This window comes from Panulirus ornatus, chromosome 17 (assembly GCF_036320965.1).
Source record: "Panulirus ornatus isolate Po-2019 chromosome 17, ASM3632096v1, whole genome shotgun sequence".
In the NCBI taxonomy this organism is placed as follows: domain Eukaryota; kingdom Metazoa; phylum Arthropoda; class Malacostraca; order Decapoda; family Palinuridae; genus Panulirus; species Panulirus ornatus.
Window position 1 is genome coordinate 49,527,580 of NC_092240.1, and position 19,432 is coordinate 49,547,011.

General features: G+C 39.6%; 2 protein-coding genes across 7 annotated transcripts in view; one reads left to right on the plus strand and one right to left on the minus strand.

The window, feature by feature from the left end:
• Positions 1-9,174, plus strand: part of LOC139754727 (zinc transporter ZIP13 homolog) — a 168,242-nt gene extending 159,068 nt beyond the window's left edge. For all 5 annotated transcript variants that reach the window (XM_071672430.1, XM_071672429.1, XM_071672427.1 and 2 more), the window contains one exon: positions 1-9,174. In XM_071672430.1, coding sequence (XP_071528531.1) covers positions 1-173 — 173 coding nt within the window. In that variant the 3' untranslated portion in view covers positions 174-9,174.
• Positions 6,792-19,432, minus strand: part of LOC139754726 (uncharacterized) — a 21,217-nt gene continuing 8,576 nt past the window's right edge. For both annotated transcript variants that reach the window (XM_071672423.1, XM_071672424.1), the window contains exons 2-3: positions 17,681-18,680; positions 6,792-17,263 (exon numbers count right to left, since the gene is read on the minus strand). In XM_071672423.1, coding sequence (XP_071528524.1) covers positions 17,233-17,263; positions 17,681-18,642 — 993 coding nt within the window. In that variant the 5' untranslated portion in view covers positions 18,643-18,680 and the 3' untranslated portion in view covers positions 6,792-17,232. The remainder of the gene's footprint in view (positions 17,264-17,680; positions 18,681-19,432) is intronic.

Here is a 19,432-nt window from a genome sequence, read left to right on the forward strand (position 1 = left end):
GTGGCATTCAAGTGTACATCTTGGCATTCACAGCAGGTGGCTTCCTCAACATAGCACTTGTGACAGTGCTTCCCGAGTTGCTGCAAGAAGACCGTCCTGCTCAGTCATGTGCACAGCTCCTGTGTCTTCTGTTTGGCACCCTTACCATGGCCACTGTGGCTATTGTGTGCTAGGACATTACCCACCTAATCTCTTGCCAGGGCTGTGATCCTTGTGCTAAGCTTCACCCAGTCTGATGAACTCCATGCTTTGTACTATACACTGATTATACTGAATTCATGCAAAATTTGAAGTTGTATGTAATTGACATTGTGTGTGTACACATATTCACACATATAATTTTTTAAGCCATGAAATACTTTCGGAAAACAAACACTGGGAGTAAGCTGTTAGGATGTATTGATTATATATGTAATACTCTATGCTTTGCTTAAATAGGCTAGCAAAGTATTTCAGTCAGGGGATTAAAAGCTATATTTTAACAGTGACGAGGGATAGTGTTTTTATTATATTTATTGTTTTGTTGAAACATATATTGTCATAGATTCCTTTTACTGTTTTTATATTTCATATTTTATGAAGAAACTGATTACTGAGAGGTGATATAGAGTGCATTCCATGCTCAGTCAAATTCACTGAATCACATTGGCCCTATACTCTTGATCCAGACTCATCCCACTCTTTCTTCCTGTAAATTCATGGTAATCCTGCAACACAATGAGCTGTACATCATCCTCTTTATCTCATGTATCCCTCATCCTACACTAAGTAAAATGATCACTCCAAAAACAGACTCCTCCTTAGACCCTTAATAATTCATTATGATATCCCACATTCCTCTTCTTCATCAAGCAACACTCTTCCTTCAGTTATGCTCACTCACACATTATGATCTTCATTTATACACCTTCAGTAATCCATTCTCATCCCTTAGTTCAAACTCAGTCATTCTGTAACATAACCTAAACTTCACCTTCCCACAGATTCTGTACCAAATCTCTCAACCCATACCTGTCCGCACAACTGTAATTTGCGCACTGCAGTGTAGGCTAACGTACGTTGACATGAAAAGCACTTGAATAAGTCTGGATGAGAAAGATAATTTCTCATCTGTTGTTATCCTCAAAATACCTGAAGCCTACCATGTAAAGTTTTGTGAGAAAGTGCTTTTGCCTCTTACAGTACTTCCTTGTTTTTTTTGTATAGAAATTCACTCGGCAATTTGCTCTGTGTGTGAACAAAATTCCACTTAGGAATGTGGCCAGCATTATTAGCATTGACATATTTAAATTGGCTACATAATTAGCAGTGTCTTGAATATTAGTTAATTTGTTTGGAATATTTTTTTCACCCATTAAATGCATAAAATTCAGCCATAATCCTCCTAGGTCTGGGGATAAATGACCACTATTTGTAATTACTTATTTGTGCTGTACTGGAATCGAGTTTGACTCACGGGGCCCCAATGTCTTGACCTTTGAGGTCTTCAAGGACGACAGATTTCCTGACAGGAATGTCAGAGTTACACAGATTGAATAGTAGAATGGAGGAACCACCAAATTATCCTAAAATTACAAGCTGCTAGATGTACGCTACTCATGAACCATTTGTACAAATCACAACCATGACTTGAATGTATTATCAGATGGAAGCACAGCTACTGCAGACCTCCATACCTACTCAGATTTCAGATTAGATATCTCTATTTCTTCCTTTATATTAGCAGTAGTATAGTCAACAAATTTTGAATGGTTGTTTTCATAATAGCTGAAATAGCTGCTGAGTCGGATTTCATATAATCTCATACCAGTGACCACTTGCATGACACCAAGGGAGGCTCATAAAGGGCAGTAGCAGATTGGGTTTCCGATGAACCGAACAAGCTGCCTTAGCAGATGTTGGTCCATCTTTTTGGCTAATAAGACTCTGTCTAGAATGATAATAGGAAAGATTTTAGTTTTATTGATTTTGTCTGGTTCGTGCTGATGTGGAAATTTTAGTCCATTACCCAAGTTGTATATGTGCGAATGAAAGGAAAATGATTGGCAAGTCTAAACAGGGCAAGGCTACAGTTTCTGCTTTAGGTAAGTATCATGTCAGAATATTGCTCTCTTCATTTGAGCTTAACGAGGATACTTTCCTTGTGTGTGTGTGTGTATTGTATGGGGGAATGCTGTCCAAAGCAAATTAGGTAATGTGATCGTTTTAATGGTCACATAATCTTTTCAGTTTATTGATGATCATGATTATTTGTCATTAACATTTGGCATAAATTTGACAGTAAGGTAGGCTTCTCTAGGATTAGAAGGGCCTTGATGATAATATACTCATTTCCACCAGATGACATTGATAAAGCCTTGTTGAAGGTGACTTCTTGTTTGCAGAGTTACCTCTTGCAGACGATTCCACTCATGCCTAGCATTGGTATGATGCACATGAGTGCATTATACCAATGTGATTGTGTATGCTGTAGCATACATATAACAGGGCTTTTATTCTCTGAAAAATTGCACTAAAGTAGATTAGGTCAAAGTTAGTTTCTCCACAGCTCATGCAAGGAACTCCCGAGAGAAACATATACCCAAGCTACGAGAGGAGTGACCTTTAGGGATGCATGGTATTCTTCTTCCTTATACGTTTGATCTGTTTTGAATACATTATATCTGAGAGATTATTAAGAAGGGAGGTCTGAAGTAGTAATGCTTCAGTGTAACTGGAGGCCTGGAACTGTGAATTGTGTACTTGATTCAGAACTAGCAGACAAATGGTAGCTGGTCCTTTTAAGCGTGCTGACTTTTTCATGTCTCAGTTTATAGGATGTTTAGTGTCTAGTTACAACAGTAAAAGCTGTGGGCCCCACATCTCTAGTCAAAACTGAATTTCTAAGGCTCGTTTGGAAATGGACTCGTATTTCTATCATCTTAAAAACGTGATTGGTGTCAAATAATGCTCACTGGGTTGGATATTTCTGTTGCCTGTGAATGAGTAACTAGCAGCTTGTATAACAAAAATGCCATGAGCAGTATCAACCACATTGAGGTTTATGCCTCATGTAGCCAAATACTTACATAATAATGACAGTGCTGCAGAGGGACAGTGCAATTCATTTTTTCATGTAATTTACCAACAGTATGTAAAGCATTACAGACAGCTAGATGAAGGTGATACTGTTGCTGTGATATGGTGAAACAGTATTGGTAATGATTCACTGTACATAAATTGATGAGAAATGGGTTTTTATAAATGTATACCGTATTCTGATAAGATGATAGATGAATTGACAGTTATTACTGTGAAGAGCTTTACTAATGTCCATCCATCTTGATTAGAATGAGAATATTTATACAAGTTCTTGGACTTCTTTCTGCTATGGTAATATTACCAGAAATAGTTATAACAATAACTTTTCCATTCATAATTTTACAGTAACTATGTCATACCTCACAATGCCTGATTAAGGCAGGTTATATGTGATAGAGAAACAGTGGATGTATAAGATGGATGTGAGTTAAAAATATTGAGTAATGACTATTAGTACTTTAAACTTGTAACATAATATTGCTTTTAAATTTAAATGTATATGACGTGTAACTCAGAAGTGAACAAAGGACCTCCATGTTTTTTGTGTTCATGCAGATCAGTCATAACCATTCAGATTTGCTTGTTTTTATTAGTGTTAAGAGCTGAACTTGCAGAATGCATGTCCCTTATTTTCTTTTTTATCTTAGGTTAAACACATTACGTTTAGAAATAGTGCTATTATTTTACATAAGCAAATAATTAAGATTACGGTAATGCCCTGATGTGACCCTAGACTGATTGCTTGCATGCTTGTCATCATGACTAGACAGACTGGCTTAGCCAACACTTCTTAGGAAGCAGGGGAAGGCCAGTGTTAACAGTTCCTGTCATAAAGTTGAGAGACAGTTTGGGTCGGTTAACAGCCTACATAATTAATTATAAAGTTCTGGCCTTAATTAGTACATCCAAGACTATCTCATATTAACTTCCAAATATTTTGGTGTATTATAAGACAAATGATGAAAGACTGGGGACCAGTGTTTTTGTTTATTTCACCACACCAGTTCTTTTAGTTAAAAACACTTCCACACTGATGCATGGACTGCTTGTGATTGTCTTACTTCTGTTAGAGTAATTCATACACGGATAAAGTGTGGGCTACTCAACTTTGTGTAAAGTTTATTTGTGGTTTACTATCTTCTGGGAAGGCTTGCAAGCCAATTGGGTTAGTCTATGGGCTGGATAGACCATATGCTGTCTCTCAGTTCTTCACAGTAACTTGAACAAGTTCACTTTTGCCAGACTTGATGTGCGAGTTCATTTTAGTGTAGTCTACTTAGGTTACAGTTCATAAGTCAGGAAGTTGTGGTTCAGTATCATCTGTTTAGTATGTTCGTAAGTGGTGAAAAAGTAATTATTTCTCTAGAATCATCACACTTGTCACATCTAAATGTTGATTTTCATCATGGAATACATGTCAGAACACATTTGTATATATCAATTTTTCTTTTGGAATGATAAATGCGAAACAGTTTGGATCACCTTGCAATGTCCCTAAATTAGGCACACTCGGGTCTGACTGTACTTCTGAAACCAAAAGGTTGGCATAAATTAGCACCTCAACCAGAGTTTTATGTATACATTTTAACAAAATTTGGTTGAATTGTTGGTGTTGCTTTGGCATGAATTTCTAGGTTCCAAAACCTATTTCAGTTGTACATGAAGTGTAGTAACTGAGACCACGTTCTTAATCTGTTTATGGCAAAAAATTGGTCGGTATTAGAAAATGTAATGCAGTAATTAGACATTTAAAATAGGGCTTGATCCTGTTGGATCATCTCATTATAATGGTGCTACTTTGCTCTGTAAGTGGTATTAGGCATATTCACTCCCTTGTAGTAAATAATTTATTTACTATTTTACCATAAAGCTCCCATTGGAGTACTTTTAGTATATGCTAAAGTACAACTTTAGGCAAATTTAATTTTTTTCTTATTGCTCTAGTTTTCAGTTGCACAGGTAATGATATGCATAAGGACAAGTCTGATATTAGTTTACTCCCTTCTTTATGTTCTGTTGCAGTGCTAACATTTCAAATTGGTTTTCATTGTATCAATATGAAGATAGGTATATTCATTTCATGTACATTCCATTTTTCTCTCATGTTTATTATATTGGAAGTAGGGTACACTTTGTGATGTAATGACTAGGAAGTATCAATTCTCTACATAGCAACTGATTCAAGTAAAATTTTGAGCCCATCAAGCAATCATTTATGTTTACGACAAGCCAGTCAGTTTAGACATGTAGACTGTCAGATTAACACTCAGGTATATTGACTGGATATTTTGAGATATTATACACTTGCATTTTGTATGTGTAATGGCATGTGCTTTCATATTCAACCACAAAAATTTCCCTACTTACAAACAAATACAGTTTTATCACATACGCACAGGATGAAGCTAGTAACTAGACTAATGTGGAGGTACATAACTTCAAAAATGAGAGCTTTATAGTAGTGTTTAATTGTAGGGTTATAAGAGTATTGTATGTACGATGAACTCGCATTGGTAAAAAGATGTGCAACCAACTCTTTAGAGATTATTAAATATCTTCCAGGTTATAGAACTTAATATGATTGCTATTATGAAAATGGATGTATTGATAAGACATTTTAAGGTACTGGGAAGTGTGTAGCAAAATATTCATGAATCTTGTGTTGAGGTTTTAAAGAATCATGCTGTCATTCATTTAAAAAAAAATGTTACTTGTTGTCCTAATGTATAACCTACTTTCACTTACGTACATTGCATCTATTACTTTTAATAGTAACAATGAAGACTGAAAAGCAGAAGTCAGGAATCCTGACTGTTGCTTTCATTTTGCAGCATTTTACCCATTTTTTCCTACGGATAACATTAATTCTTAATAGATTGTTAAAGAGATTCTTAAACAAGGAATCACAATATATTTTTATCAACTTAATATACGTGTAATACAGTTTTCAGAGCTTAACTGTAAGAATAAGGATACAAGTATTCCAAAGTCTTTTGTCTAACTTTGTTTAGATGTAAATAATGATGGTAGAAAGCAATAGCTTTCGTTCATCGTGTTACAGATCATGGAAGGATCCATTTCTACTATCTCACAAGTGCAGGAAGCCACCCTCACTTGTAAAGGAAATTCTGCCTTATTAATAATGACTGCACTCGATAATTGCCGTGATTGCATAGGATGTTTTCATCCAGGTGCAGTGTCAGTACCGTGAAGTGCTTCCTTGAGAGTTGGTAATGAATGGCAAATGGTCAGTTGCCTCATATTTTCCTAGATATTTTTGCAGGCTGTATGTAGGCACAGGTAATGTCCTCATACATGATATACTTCTGGTAATACATAATTTTTGAAGCTAAATACGAGTATTTGAGGGTATTCACCAAGTGTATCGGCTACCTGTGACTCATAGTTTTATCTTGCTCTCCTGACTTGAGAATTGGCAGCTTTTAGTTGGTAATATTCTTATAGCATAACCACCTAAAGTCCTTCTAACAGTGCCAAGTAAGATGATGGCCCAGTCCAAACATCTTAAAAGAGAAAATAAAAGCTCGCAGTAAAGCCCAGATGTCATCATGCGAGACCCACCAACTCTGTTGCAAATTTGAAAATTTCATTTTAAGACCACAGGTCTAACATGAAGGCTATGTAACTAATTTAGGAACCTACTAACTTTATCCATGTTTAAGGATATGTTGTAGGAAGTAATTTTGTAAAATAGCTGCAGATGCTGGTGTTTGGAACCAACTGCAGTAATTAATCCTTGTCTGCAGTTACTGAAGTCATGAAATTATGGGCACAAATCCATAGCATTCCACTTTACCTACATATTCCCTGTCCTGGGCTTTTGAACAGCTGCCTTGCTGGCCACACATATAATGAGGTATACACCACTATTAAGTGCAAGTGGAACCGATATCAGTATCATTTGAAGTACATGGCTGCCCCTGAACATTTTCCGACGAACAAATGCTTTCTAAGGTGATCTCAGTAGTAGAGGCAGACTGTTAGTTTGTATTATCAGCTGGGAGTCTTTAACATGCATTACACTTGACAGCTAGAGAGCAAATGTGGCCTTCCTTTGTCTGTTTCTGGCATTACCTTGCTAATACGGGAAACGGCAATCAAGCACGAAACCTTATATGTGTATCACCATTTAATTTCACATCAAAATAAATTTAGCTTGAAGTTCTTGGAGCTTTTGCATCTAATTCATATGATTAGGCTCAAAAGCAAGGAGTCTTTCCAGACTCAAAACCTATTTTTTGCATTTAGAAATTCTGCAGTTTGAAGGAAAGTGTCAAACCCAATTGCAGTTTGCACAATGTACTTCTTTGCAGAAACGGTGCATGTTTAACATGTTTGGTTTACCTATTGTGACTTGCAAAGATTATGTTGGTAGGTCAATATGCTGAGGACAAGAATCTGCATGCCAAGAGGGCATCGTTCTCTCTCATTTACTTTTTATTTGTATGTTTATAGTTGCATGTTGTGCTATAATGAACAAATTTGTGGGAATGCTATAGGTATTCCCAGTTGGGTATAGTCTTCTTTTTAAAATTTAATTTGTCACTAGTGTACAGTCACATAATGTAAGGTTTGTTGTCCAACACATTAATTTAGTAAGACGCATTCATTCATTCTTTTTCTTGATATATGAAACTGGAAATGATTTTCAAATTAAAAATTAATTTTTCCAGTTTTATTACTCATGTATACACAATGCCTGTATATAACTAATAGGCATCTATAGATATATGTTAAATTTTAAGGTTATACCATGTCGAGTTCTTAATATCTAGCAATAAAAATCTGGCGGAGAAATAACGCCAACATTTATTTAATGCTAAACTTTTGATGTGAATCCAGTATTCATAAGTAGTAAATCTATATATTTACATATTTCACTTAATATATTTGATTTCTGAGGTGAGATTACAGCTGTGTTTGATTAAGGACACTACTTCAGACAGTTTCACAATAAAACATTTTTATTACTGTAAAACCTAATTGATTCACACTTTGCTAACGGATGTGTGGTAAAAGTTAATTCACCGTTATTAAACTCTCAGGTAGTTTTTTATGTCCACTCCTTTTTTCAAATTGTATGACAAACAAATATCCGTACAAATGAGAAATGAGCAATTTAAAGGTAAATTTAGCATTGTAAAGTCTGTGGATAAGCGATTGTACCATCAGTATTATTGATAACAGCTAAGTGTTGCTACGGCTTAACATATTTTTTTCTATCGTTTATTGATGGCATGATGATTATTCTAGTATTTTATTTATTTTGCTATAATCACTATATGTACATGTACTCTATAACATCTGTAAGGATATTTACATATATCAAGTAAAGAACTTTTGGCAGTGGCTAGAACTTCTCACACAAACTTTCATGCCTGGAAGGAAAGTGAGCAAGTATGACCTATAGTGGCATTCAGCATCCACATACCTCCAAACCATAAATTAGCCTTGGAATTGTGGTAGGAGATATCAGTTCATAAATATACAGGTGGAAAGGTTACCCAAACACCATATATATATACATACGTGGGTGGAGTAATATGTAATTGTCCTGTAAACAGGTACGGATTATCCGAGCTATACAGTAGTTTTAATTATGTCCTAATAAAATGCAGTCGGACCAAAACTATACGTGGAATTAGCAAAGAAACTAAGTCTTGTGTGAATATAGTTTTTACCATGTACAAAACAGTGTCTCGAAGTACTGTAATCAGTGTACGAATATAAAGTTTGAGTGAACTGGATGTGCAACTGTTAATATCTCTGACCTGAATACCTCCCTGATGTTTGAAATATAGGAAACTATCTTTTTATACTGTTTAGGTATCATATTTTTTTAGAGGACTTTATTTAAATGAACAAATACAAGAGGAAATATATATATATCTATATTCTAGCACTGGCTGCATGAATCCAATGTATTATTACCAGTGCAAACTAAATTCTATTGGTTAATCTTACAATTGTTAAAACGCAAGTTTTGCCTTATAATGTAACCTTTTTTATGAATGTTTCTGATTTCTCTAAGTGTAAATATGTTTCATATAAAAAATATAGTGTTCTCTAATATTATTGTTTTAGATATCTTTCCTTCATTATGTTCAAATTTTATTATTTGTCGAAAGAAAATTTCTTATTTCTCACAAAGTGGGATGGAAAACTCTCACAGTCAAATATTTATTGTGTACATAATGATTTATAACAGTTAACCAGAATGTCCCACTCACATGCACATAGCACTTCATGGATTGTCACATTGCAAATAAACCTCACACAACACATCCTGGATGGCTTCAGCCAACCACAACCAACCTCCTACCCAGTGCTATTGACGAGATACCAAGAGAGTATTTGCCACAGTCCCCCAAAACATCCTTACTCTAGATACACTTTGATACGACACTTTATAAAGTCTCCGACATCCTCCTTACTCAAGATACACTTCACTACCACCCTATACAAAAATAAAATATGGTTATCAAAGCTGGCTGCCAGGCCAGATTCATTCACAAAGGCTCGACCTACAAATTATCAAGCTCTATGATGAAAGCTCTGTGGAAGCAGTTCCTTCTCCAGTCCACTTCAATCTATACCTGCATGACCTGTTATCGCACACAAACCACAGTGCTTAAGTTCTCTCATACGCACAGGTCTTCTCAATCATGACTGCTCCCTGATGCTACTCTAGTAACATGCAATTAAAGCACTGGTTCACTCAAAACAGAATGTCAAAATTTTGATAGAAATTCACCATGACCCTATTAACCCGAGAGACACAAGTCCAACCTGTGCCTTACTATCACCCTGAATAATCAACTGTATTGGGGAATACACATGACATGTAACTACGACATTCTCTCTACAACCCACGAACATCAACACAAACACTATTACAAATGAAATGTCCTCAGAACACTTGCTGGCACCAGTTTTGGACAAGAAAAAGAATCCTGAGCAAACAAATTCAGCTGCCTAACCTGTCCCAAAAGGGCCACCATCCTGCTTAGTGCACGGCCCTATTTTCCCCTAAGGACACGACGTCTATCGTCCCGCTAAGGGCATGACCTCTATCGTCCTGCTAGGGGCACAACCTCTATCGTCCCGCTAAGGGCAAGACCTCGTTAGCTCAGGCTGGGGTGTCTAAATGTGTGTGGATGTAACCAAGATGAGAAAAGAGGAGAGAAACATAGTACATTTGAGAAAAGAAACCTGGATTTTCTGGTTCTGAGTAAAACAAAGCTCAAGGGTAAAGGGGAAGAATGGTTTGGAAATGTAAGATTAAAGTCAGGGGTTAGTGAGAGGACAAGAGCTAGGGAAGCACTACTCCTGAAGCAGCTGTGGGAATGTGTGATAGTGTAAGGAGGTAAATTCTAGATGGATGCGGGTAAAACTGAAAGGAGGGCAAGAGATGGGTGATTATTAGCACTTATACACCTGGCCAGGTGAAGTAAGATCATGAGGCAAATGTCTTGGGAGCAGTTGAGTGAGTGTGTCAACAGCTTTGATTAAGAAACCGGGTATTATTAGTAATGGGTGATTTAAATGCGAAGGTGAGCAATGTGGCAGCTGAGGGTATACCTGGAGGGTATGGGGTATGTTGTTATGAAAGGAAATGTTGAAGAGCTTGTGGACTTGTCTGCTGAAAAAAAAAGTAGTGATTAGGAATAGGAGAGATGGTCGGCAGGCATTACTGGATTATTGGGAGGTGGGCAGATGAGAAAGGGTAGTGAATGGTGTGGTGAAGTAATATTGCTAGTGAAAGAGAAAAGAGAGGCATGCAAATGATTGGGGGATGTATGGGAGAAAGAGGCAGAAGGTCAAGAAGGTGAAGAGATTGAAAAAGAGGGCAAATAAGAGTTGGGGTGAGCGAGTATCAGTAAACTTTAGGTAGAATGAGATGTTTTGGAAGCAGGTAAAAGAATGTGTAAGATGAGAACAGATCTGAACATCAGTGAAAGGGGCTAAAAAGAAATGTGATAACAGGCAGTGGTGGACTCAGGAGATGGAGTGAGTATTTTAAAGGGTTGTTATATGTGCTGGATGACATTGGCAGATGTAGGATGAAATGTGGTAAGGCGGATGGAGTGGATCGTATTGCATTTAAATTTATGAAGAAAGGGGGGTGAATGTGAATTTTCAATGTATATATGGATGCATGTATAATGCCATGTACAGTGGGGTACACAGGTATAAGTTTGTTGAGTACACCAGGTAAGTAGTATGGGCATGTAAAGAGCATTAGATAGGGGAGGAGCGGTGTGGTTTCCGGAGTGGTAGAGGATGTGCGGATCACACATTTGCTTTAAGAATGTGTGTGAGAAATACTTAGAAAAAAGAATGATTTGTATGCAGCAGTTATGGATCCAGAGAGAGCATATGAAAAGGTTGACAGAAATAATTTGTGGAAGGTCTTAAGAATATAAGGTGTGGGAGAAAAGCTGCTAGAATCATTGAAAGCTTTTTATTAAGGGTTTAAAGCTTGTGTACAAAAAAGAGAGGAGAGAGAATGGTTCCACGTGAAGGTTTGTCGGCAGCAGGTGTGTGTGAAGTCCCCATGGTTGTCCAATTTGTTTATGGATGGGGTGGTTAGGGAGGTAACTGCTAGATTTTGGAGAGAAGGGCAAGTATGCAGTCTGTTGGGGATGAAAGGGCCTGGGAAGTGAGTCGCTCGTTTGCTAATGTTACAGCACTGGTGGCTGATACAAGTGAGAAATTGCAGAAGTTGGCGTCTAAGTTTGGAAGAACATGAAAAAAAGTCAGGAGTGAATGCGAATAAAAGCAAGGGTATTAGGTTTAGCAGGGTTGAAGGACAGGTTAGTTGGGGTGCGAGTTTGAATGGAGAAAAAATGGAGGAAGTGAAGTGTTTTTGACATCTGGGAGCTGATATGGCACCCAATGAAGCCACAAAAGCTGGAGTAAATGAGCAGGGAGGAGGTGAAGATTTTGGGAGTGCTGAAGAAAGAGAAAGAATGCTATCTGGGAGGGCAAAAATGGGTATGTCTAAAGAAATAATACTCTCAGAATATCATATGGATTAGAGGCATGGACTATACATAAGGCTGTGCTGAGAAGGGTGGATGTGTTGGAAATGAAATATTTGAGGATAATACGTAGTGTCAGGTGGTTTTATCAAGTGAGTAATGAAAGGGTAAGAGAGGTGTGGTAATAAAAAGGGTGTGCTGTGTGCTGAAATGGTTTGAGCATATGGAAAGAGTGTGAGGAAAGACTGACTATGAGGATATATTTGTCAGAAATGGAAGGAACAAGGAGAACGGGAAGACCAAAGTGGAGATGGAGTGAAAAAGATTTTTGAGTAACTAGGGCCAGAACATGCCAGAGGATGAAAGGCATGCAGAGGATAAAATGAACTGGAACGATATGGTATACTGGGGTTGACATGCTGTCAATGGACTGAAACAGAGCATGTGAAGCGTCTGGGGCAAACCATGGAAAGGTGTGCGGTCTGGATGTGAATAGGAAGTTGTGGTCATGGTGCATTACAAATGACAGCTTGAGAATGGATGTGAGCGGATGTGGCCTTTCTTCATCTGTTCCTGGTGCTACCTCCCTAATCCGAGAAACAGAGGTCAAGTATATATATGAACTAGATTACAACCTTGTAGGCCATATATATAATGTGAATCAGAGAAACCTAAATGTACAAATAATAGAATGAACTACCAGCTATAAAAGTATCAAAAAAGTGGCAATAACATTAATAAGAAATAGGAGGAGGAGGAGGTGGAGGAGGGTTTTAAGAAGTGTGTCCAGGACATGAAACAAGAAGTGCTAAACTTCCTAACCCAACCCATCTTGATGATAACATATCAGTCCAAACCATAGCCAGAGAGGGCCTCACGGTGAAGGACAGGTGTGTATGGGGACACTCCACCACCTCTACAAGAAGATACAGGCATTAAGCACCCCAGGATAGCCTTGATTTCCTCTTCCATGCATCATCCTTGACCTGATCACCTTCGCTTGCAACCCGCTTGCAAGCAGGTAAAAGAATGTGTAAGATGAGAACATATCCGAACATCAGTGAAAGGGGCTAAAAAGAAATGTGATAACAGGCAGTGGTGGACTCAGGAGATGGAGTGAGTATTTTAAAGGGTTGTTATATGTGCTGGATGACATTGGCAGATGTAGGATGGAATGTGGTAAGGCAGATGGAGTGGATCGTATTGCATTTGAATATATGAAGAAAGGGGGTGAATGTGAATTTTCAATGTATATATGGATGTATGTATAGTGCCACTGTATAAAGGCAAGTGGGGTACACAGTTATAAGTTTGTTGAGTACACCAGGTAAGTAGTATGGGCATGTAAAGAGCATTAGATAGGGGAGGAGTGGTGTGGTTTCCGGAGTGGTAGAGGATGTGCGGATCACACATTTGCTTTAAGAATGTGTGTGAGAAATACTTAGAAAAAAGACTGATTTGTATGCAGCAGTTATGGATCCAGAGAGAGCATATGAAAAGGTTGACAGAAATAATTTGTGGAAGGTCTTAAGAATATAAGGTGTGGGAGGAAAGCTGCTAGAATCATTGAAAGCTTTTTTATTAAGGGTTTACAGCTTGTGTACAAGAAGAGAGGAGAGAGAATGGTTCCAAGTGAAGGTTTGTTTGCAGCAGGTGTGTGTGAAGTCCCCATGGTTTTCCAATTTGTTTATGGATGGGGTGGTTAGGGAGGTAACTGCTAGATTTTGGAGAGAAGGGCAAGTATGCAGTCTGTTGGGGATGAAAGGGCCTGGGAAGTGAGTCGGTCGTTTGCTGATGTTACAGCACTGGTGGCTGATACAAGTGAGAAATTGCAGAAGTCGGCAACTAAGTTTGGAAGAACATGAAAGAAATTCATGAGTGAATGCGAATAAAAGCAAGGGTATTAGGTTTAGCAGGGTTGAAGGACAGGTTAGTTGGGGTGCGAGTCTGAATGGAGAAAATTTGGAGGAAGTGGTTTTTGACATCTGGGAGCTGATATGGCACCCAATGGAGCCATAAAAGCAGGAGTAACTGAGCAGGGAGGAGGTGAAGATTTTGGGAGTGCTGAAGAAAGAGAAAGAATGCTATCTGGGAGGGCAAAAATGGGTATGTCTAAAGAAATAATACTCCCAGAATATCATATGGATTAGAGGCATGGGCTATAGATAAGGCTGTGCTGAGAAGGGTGGATGTGTTGGAAATGAAATATTTGAGGATAATACGCAGTGTCAGGTGGTTTTATCAAGTGAGTAATGAAAGGGTAAGAGAGGTGTGGTAATAAAAAGGGCATGCTGTGTGCTGAAATGGTTTGAGCATATGGAAAGAATGTGAGGAAAGACTGACAATGAGGATATATTTGTCAGAAATGGAAGGAACAAGGAGAACGGGAAGACCAAAGTGGAGATGGAGTGAAAAAGATTTTGAGCAACTAGGGCCTGAACATGCCAGAGGATGAAAGGCATGCAGAGGATAAAATGAACTGGAACGATATGGTATACTGGGGTCGACATGCTATCAAAGGACTGAAACAGAGCATGTGAAGCGTCTGGGGCAAACCATGGAAAGGTGTGGGGTCTGGATGTGAATAGGAAGTTGTGGTCTTAGTGCATTACAAATGACAGCTAGAGAATGGATGTGAGTGGATGTGGCCTTTCTTCATCTGTTCCTGGTGCTACCTCCCTAATCCGAGAAACAGAGGTCAAGTATATATATGAACTAGATTACAACCTTGTAGGCCATATATATAATGTGAATCAGAGAAACCTAAATGTACAAATAATAGAATGAACTACCAGCTATAAAAGTATCAAAAAAGTGGCAATAACATTAATAAGAAATAGGAGGAGGAGGAAGCAGAGGAGGGTTTTAAGAAGTGTGTCCAGGACATGAAACAAGAAGTGCTAAACTTCCTAACCCAACCCATCTTGATGATAACATATCAGTCCAAACCATAGCCAGAGAGGGCCTCACGGTGAAGGACAGGTGTGTATGGGGACACTCCACCCCTCTACAAGAAGATACAGGCATTAGGCACCCCAGGATAGCCTTGATTTCCTCTTCCATGCATCATCCTTGACCTGATCACCTTCGCTTGCAACCCGCTTGCAAGCAGGTAAAAGAATGTGTAAGAGAGAACATATCTGAACATCAGTGAAAGGGGCTAAAAAGGAATGTGATAACAGGCAGTGGTGGACTCAGGAGATGGAGTGAGTATTTTGAAGGGTTGTTATATGTGCTGGATGACATTGGCAGATGTAGGATGAATGTGGTAAGGCAGATGGAGTGGATCGTATTGCATTTAAATTTATGAAGAAAGGGGGGTGAATGTGAATTTTCAATGTATATATGGATGTATGTATAGTGCCATGTACAGTGGGGTACACAGTTATAAGTTTGTTGAATATACCAGGTAAGTAGTATGGGCATGTAAAGAGCATTAGATAGGGGAGGAGTGGTGTGGTTTCCGGAGTGGTAGAGGATGTGCGGATCACACATTTGCTTTAAGAATGTGTGAGAAATACTTAGAAAAAAGATTGATTTGTATGCAGCAGTTATGGATCCAGAGAGAGCATATGACAAGGTTGACAGAAATAATTTGTGGAAGGTCTTAAGAATATAAGGTGTGGGAGGAAAGCTGCTAGAATCATTGAAAGCTTTTTTATTAAGGGTTTACAGCTTGTGTACAAGAAGAGAGGAGAGAGAATGGTTCCAAGTGAAGGTTTGTTGGCAGCAGGTGTGTGTGAAGTCCCCATGGTTGTCCAATTTGTTTATGGATGGGGTGGTTAGGGAGGTAACTGCTAGATTTTGGAGAGAAGGGCAAGTATGCAGTCTGTTGGGGATGAAAGGGCCTGGGAAGTGAGTCGGTCGTTTGCTGATGTTACAGCACTGGTGGCTGATACGAGTGAGAAATTGCAGAAGTCGGCGACTAAGTTTGGAAGAACATGAAAGAAATTCATGAGTGAATGCGAATAAAAGCAAGGGTATTAGGTTTAGCAAGGTTGAAGGACAGGTTAGTTGGGGTGCGAGTCTGAATGGAGAAAATTTGGAGGAAGTGGTTTTTGACATCTGGGAGCTGACATGGCACCGAATGGAGCCATAAAAGCAGGAGTAACTGAGCAGGGAGGAGGTGAAGATTTTGGGAGTGCTGAAGAAAGAGAAAGAATGCTATCTGGGAGGGCAAAAATGGGTACATCTAAAGAAATAAGACTCCCAGATTATCATATGGATTAGAGGCATGGGCTATAGATAAGGCTGTGCTGAGAAGGGTGGATGTGTTGGAAATGAAATATTTGAGGATAATACGCAGTGTCAGGTGGTTTTATCAACTGAGTAATGAAAGGGTAAGAGAGGTGTGGTAATAAAAAGGGGATGCTGTGTGCTGAAATGGTTTGAGCATATGGAAAGAATGTGAGGAAAGACTGACAATGAGGATATATTTGTAAGAAATGGAAGGAACAAGGAGAACGGAAAGACCAAAGTGGAGATGGAGTGAAAAAGATTTTGAGCAACTAGGGCCTGAACATGCCAGAGGATGAAAGGCATGCAGAGGATAAAATGAACTGGAACGATATGGTATACTGGGGTCGACATGCTGTCAATGGACTGAAACAGAGCATGTGAAGCGTCTGGGGCAAACCATGGAAAGGTGTGGGGTCTGGATGTGAATAGGAAGTTTTGGTCATGGTGCATTACAAATGACAGCTTGAGAATGGATGTGAGCAGATGTGGCCTTTCTTCATCTGTTCCTGGTGCTACCTCCCTAATCCGAGAAACAGAGGTCAAGTATATATATGAACTAGATTACAACCTTGTAGGCCATATACATAATGTGAATCAGAGAAACCTAAATGTACAAATAATAGAATGAACTATCAGCTATAAAAGTATCAAAAAAGTGGCAATAACATTAATAAGAAATAGGAGGAGGAGGAAGCAGAGGAGGGTTTTACGAAGTGTGTCCAGGACATGAAACAAGAAGTGCTAAACTTCCTAACCCAACCCATCTTGATGATAACATATCAGTCCAAACCATAGCCAGAGAGGCCTCACGGTGAAGGACACGTGTGTATGGGGACACTCCACCACCTCTACAGGAAGATACAGGCATTAGGCGCCCCAGGATAGCCTCGCTTTTCTCTTCCATGCATCATCCTTGACCGATCACCTTTGCTTGCAACCTGTAAAAGAAAAAAAAAAGTTCTTGTGAGACATTAGCTGCTTCAAACTAACAGGGGTAATATTACAATATAATTCCATAGTTTTGCAACATACTGCCCAAATACCTGCAAGTTTGTTTTTTCATACATATTCACCATTTCCCGCATTAGCGAGGTAGCGTTAAGAATAGAGGACTGCGCCTTAGAGGGAATATCCTCACTTGGCCCACCTCTCCGTTCCTTCTTTTGGGAAATCAACAAATGGGAGGGGAGGATTTCCAGCTCCCCCCGCTCCCTCCCCCTTTTAGTCGCCTTTTAGGACACGTAGGGAAAATCTGGGGAAGTATTCTTTACTCGATTATATAAATAAAAACTATGGCTTCTTTTTTGTCGTGTTTGGAGATTTACCTTCATCTCTTCATAGCTCTCGTGACTTACTGGAAAAGTCTGGAGAGAAAGGCGTCATTTGTGCTCGCCCTGAGACCTGTCACCCAGCAGAGCACAGACTTCAACCATCGCTGGAGACTCCCTGCTCCTCCTCCTCTGCTCCACAACTTGGGACCCTGACAGTTACATTTCGTCTGCTGTTTCGCAGTGGTCTTTCCCATCGCTGGAATTGTGTCAAATTTATCTCTATGTCTGCGGGTTCTACCCCAGTTCGAAGATGATAATAACTGTGGGTCAACTGTGAGCCAGCTCCATAAATTGGTGGACTTCCACGTCCGTCTTGGCTCGTCACCACGGCTCGGGAACCACGGCTCTCGAGCCGTCTCTCGCTGCTCTACATGCCTTTGCGAGCCGGACGAATGTCCAAGCGAGGTCGAGCGACTTAAACTTCTGGCTCGAACGAACCCATTTCCAGCCATGGCGCCGATGAAGCCCCTACCATTATTAGCGTTGTTCGCTGCGTTATTCATCGTTACGATGTTATTGGCGTTCAAGTTATTGTTATTATTGTTATTGTCATTGTTATTGTTGTTGTTATTGTTATTGTTATTGTTGTTATTGATGACACTGACCACGCTGACGATCCCTTGGGCAATGAGGATGACGAAGGAGGCGAAGGTCAAGGCGGTGGACTCCGGAGTGGACGACGAAGGGCAAGCGCCCCTCCCTCGCTCCCTCGCGAACGACTTCGTCTCACCGTGACGACCAAGATAAACTGCCAGTTTACCCCTTTGGCTCGTGAGATCCACTGGGTAATTCGTGGCCTGTCGAAGCTCGGGCCAGGGCGGTGTGGATTTTACCGTGAATTCTCCGCCATCTTCGGGAACACTGACTGTATCACTGGCATTGTAGGGCAGGAGGAGGTGTGGAAGAGGAACCTCCGACAGGAGGTGGAGGAGTGTTGGAGGAGGAGGAGCAGGAGCCTCTCCACCACTGCCACCTCCCACCGCCATCACCCACTCCTTCACTCCCTCACTGGTGCTTACCCCACCTGGAAATAAATAAAATCAGTACCATTAAATAATATAACTGCGGAACTAAACTTTGTAGTTATGAATAATAACTTGATTTATATTTATATCTTTTATCTATTATACTTTGTCGCTGTCTCCCGCGTTTGCGAGGTAGCGCAAGGAAACAGACGAAAGAAATGCCCCCCCCCCCATACACATGTATATACATACGTCCACACACGCAAATATACATACCTACACAGCTTTCCATGGTTTACCCCAGACGCTTCACATGCCTTGATTCAATCCACTGACAGCACGTCAACCCCGGTATACCACATCGCTCCAATTCACTCTATTCCTTGCCCTCCTTTCACCCTCCTGCATGTTCAGGCCCCGATCACACAAAATCTTTTTCACTCCATCTTTCCACCTCCAATTTGGTCTCCCTCTTCTCGTTCCCTCCACCTCCGACACATATATCCTCTTGGTCAATCTTTCCTCACTCATTCTCTCCATGTGCCCAAACCACTTCAAAACACCCTCTTCTGCTCTCTCAACCACGCTCTTTTTATTTCCACACATCTCTCTTACCCTTACGTTACTTACTCGATCAAACCACCTCACACCACACATTGTCCTCAAACATCTCATGTCCAGCACATCCATCCTCCAGCGCACAACTCTATCCATAGCCCACGCCTCGCAACCATACAACATTGTTGGAACCACTATTCCTTCAAACATACCCATTTTTGCTTTCCGAGATAATGTTCTCGACTTCCACACA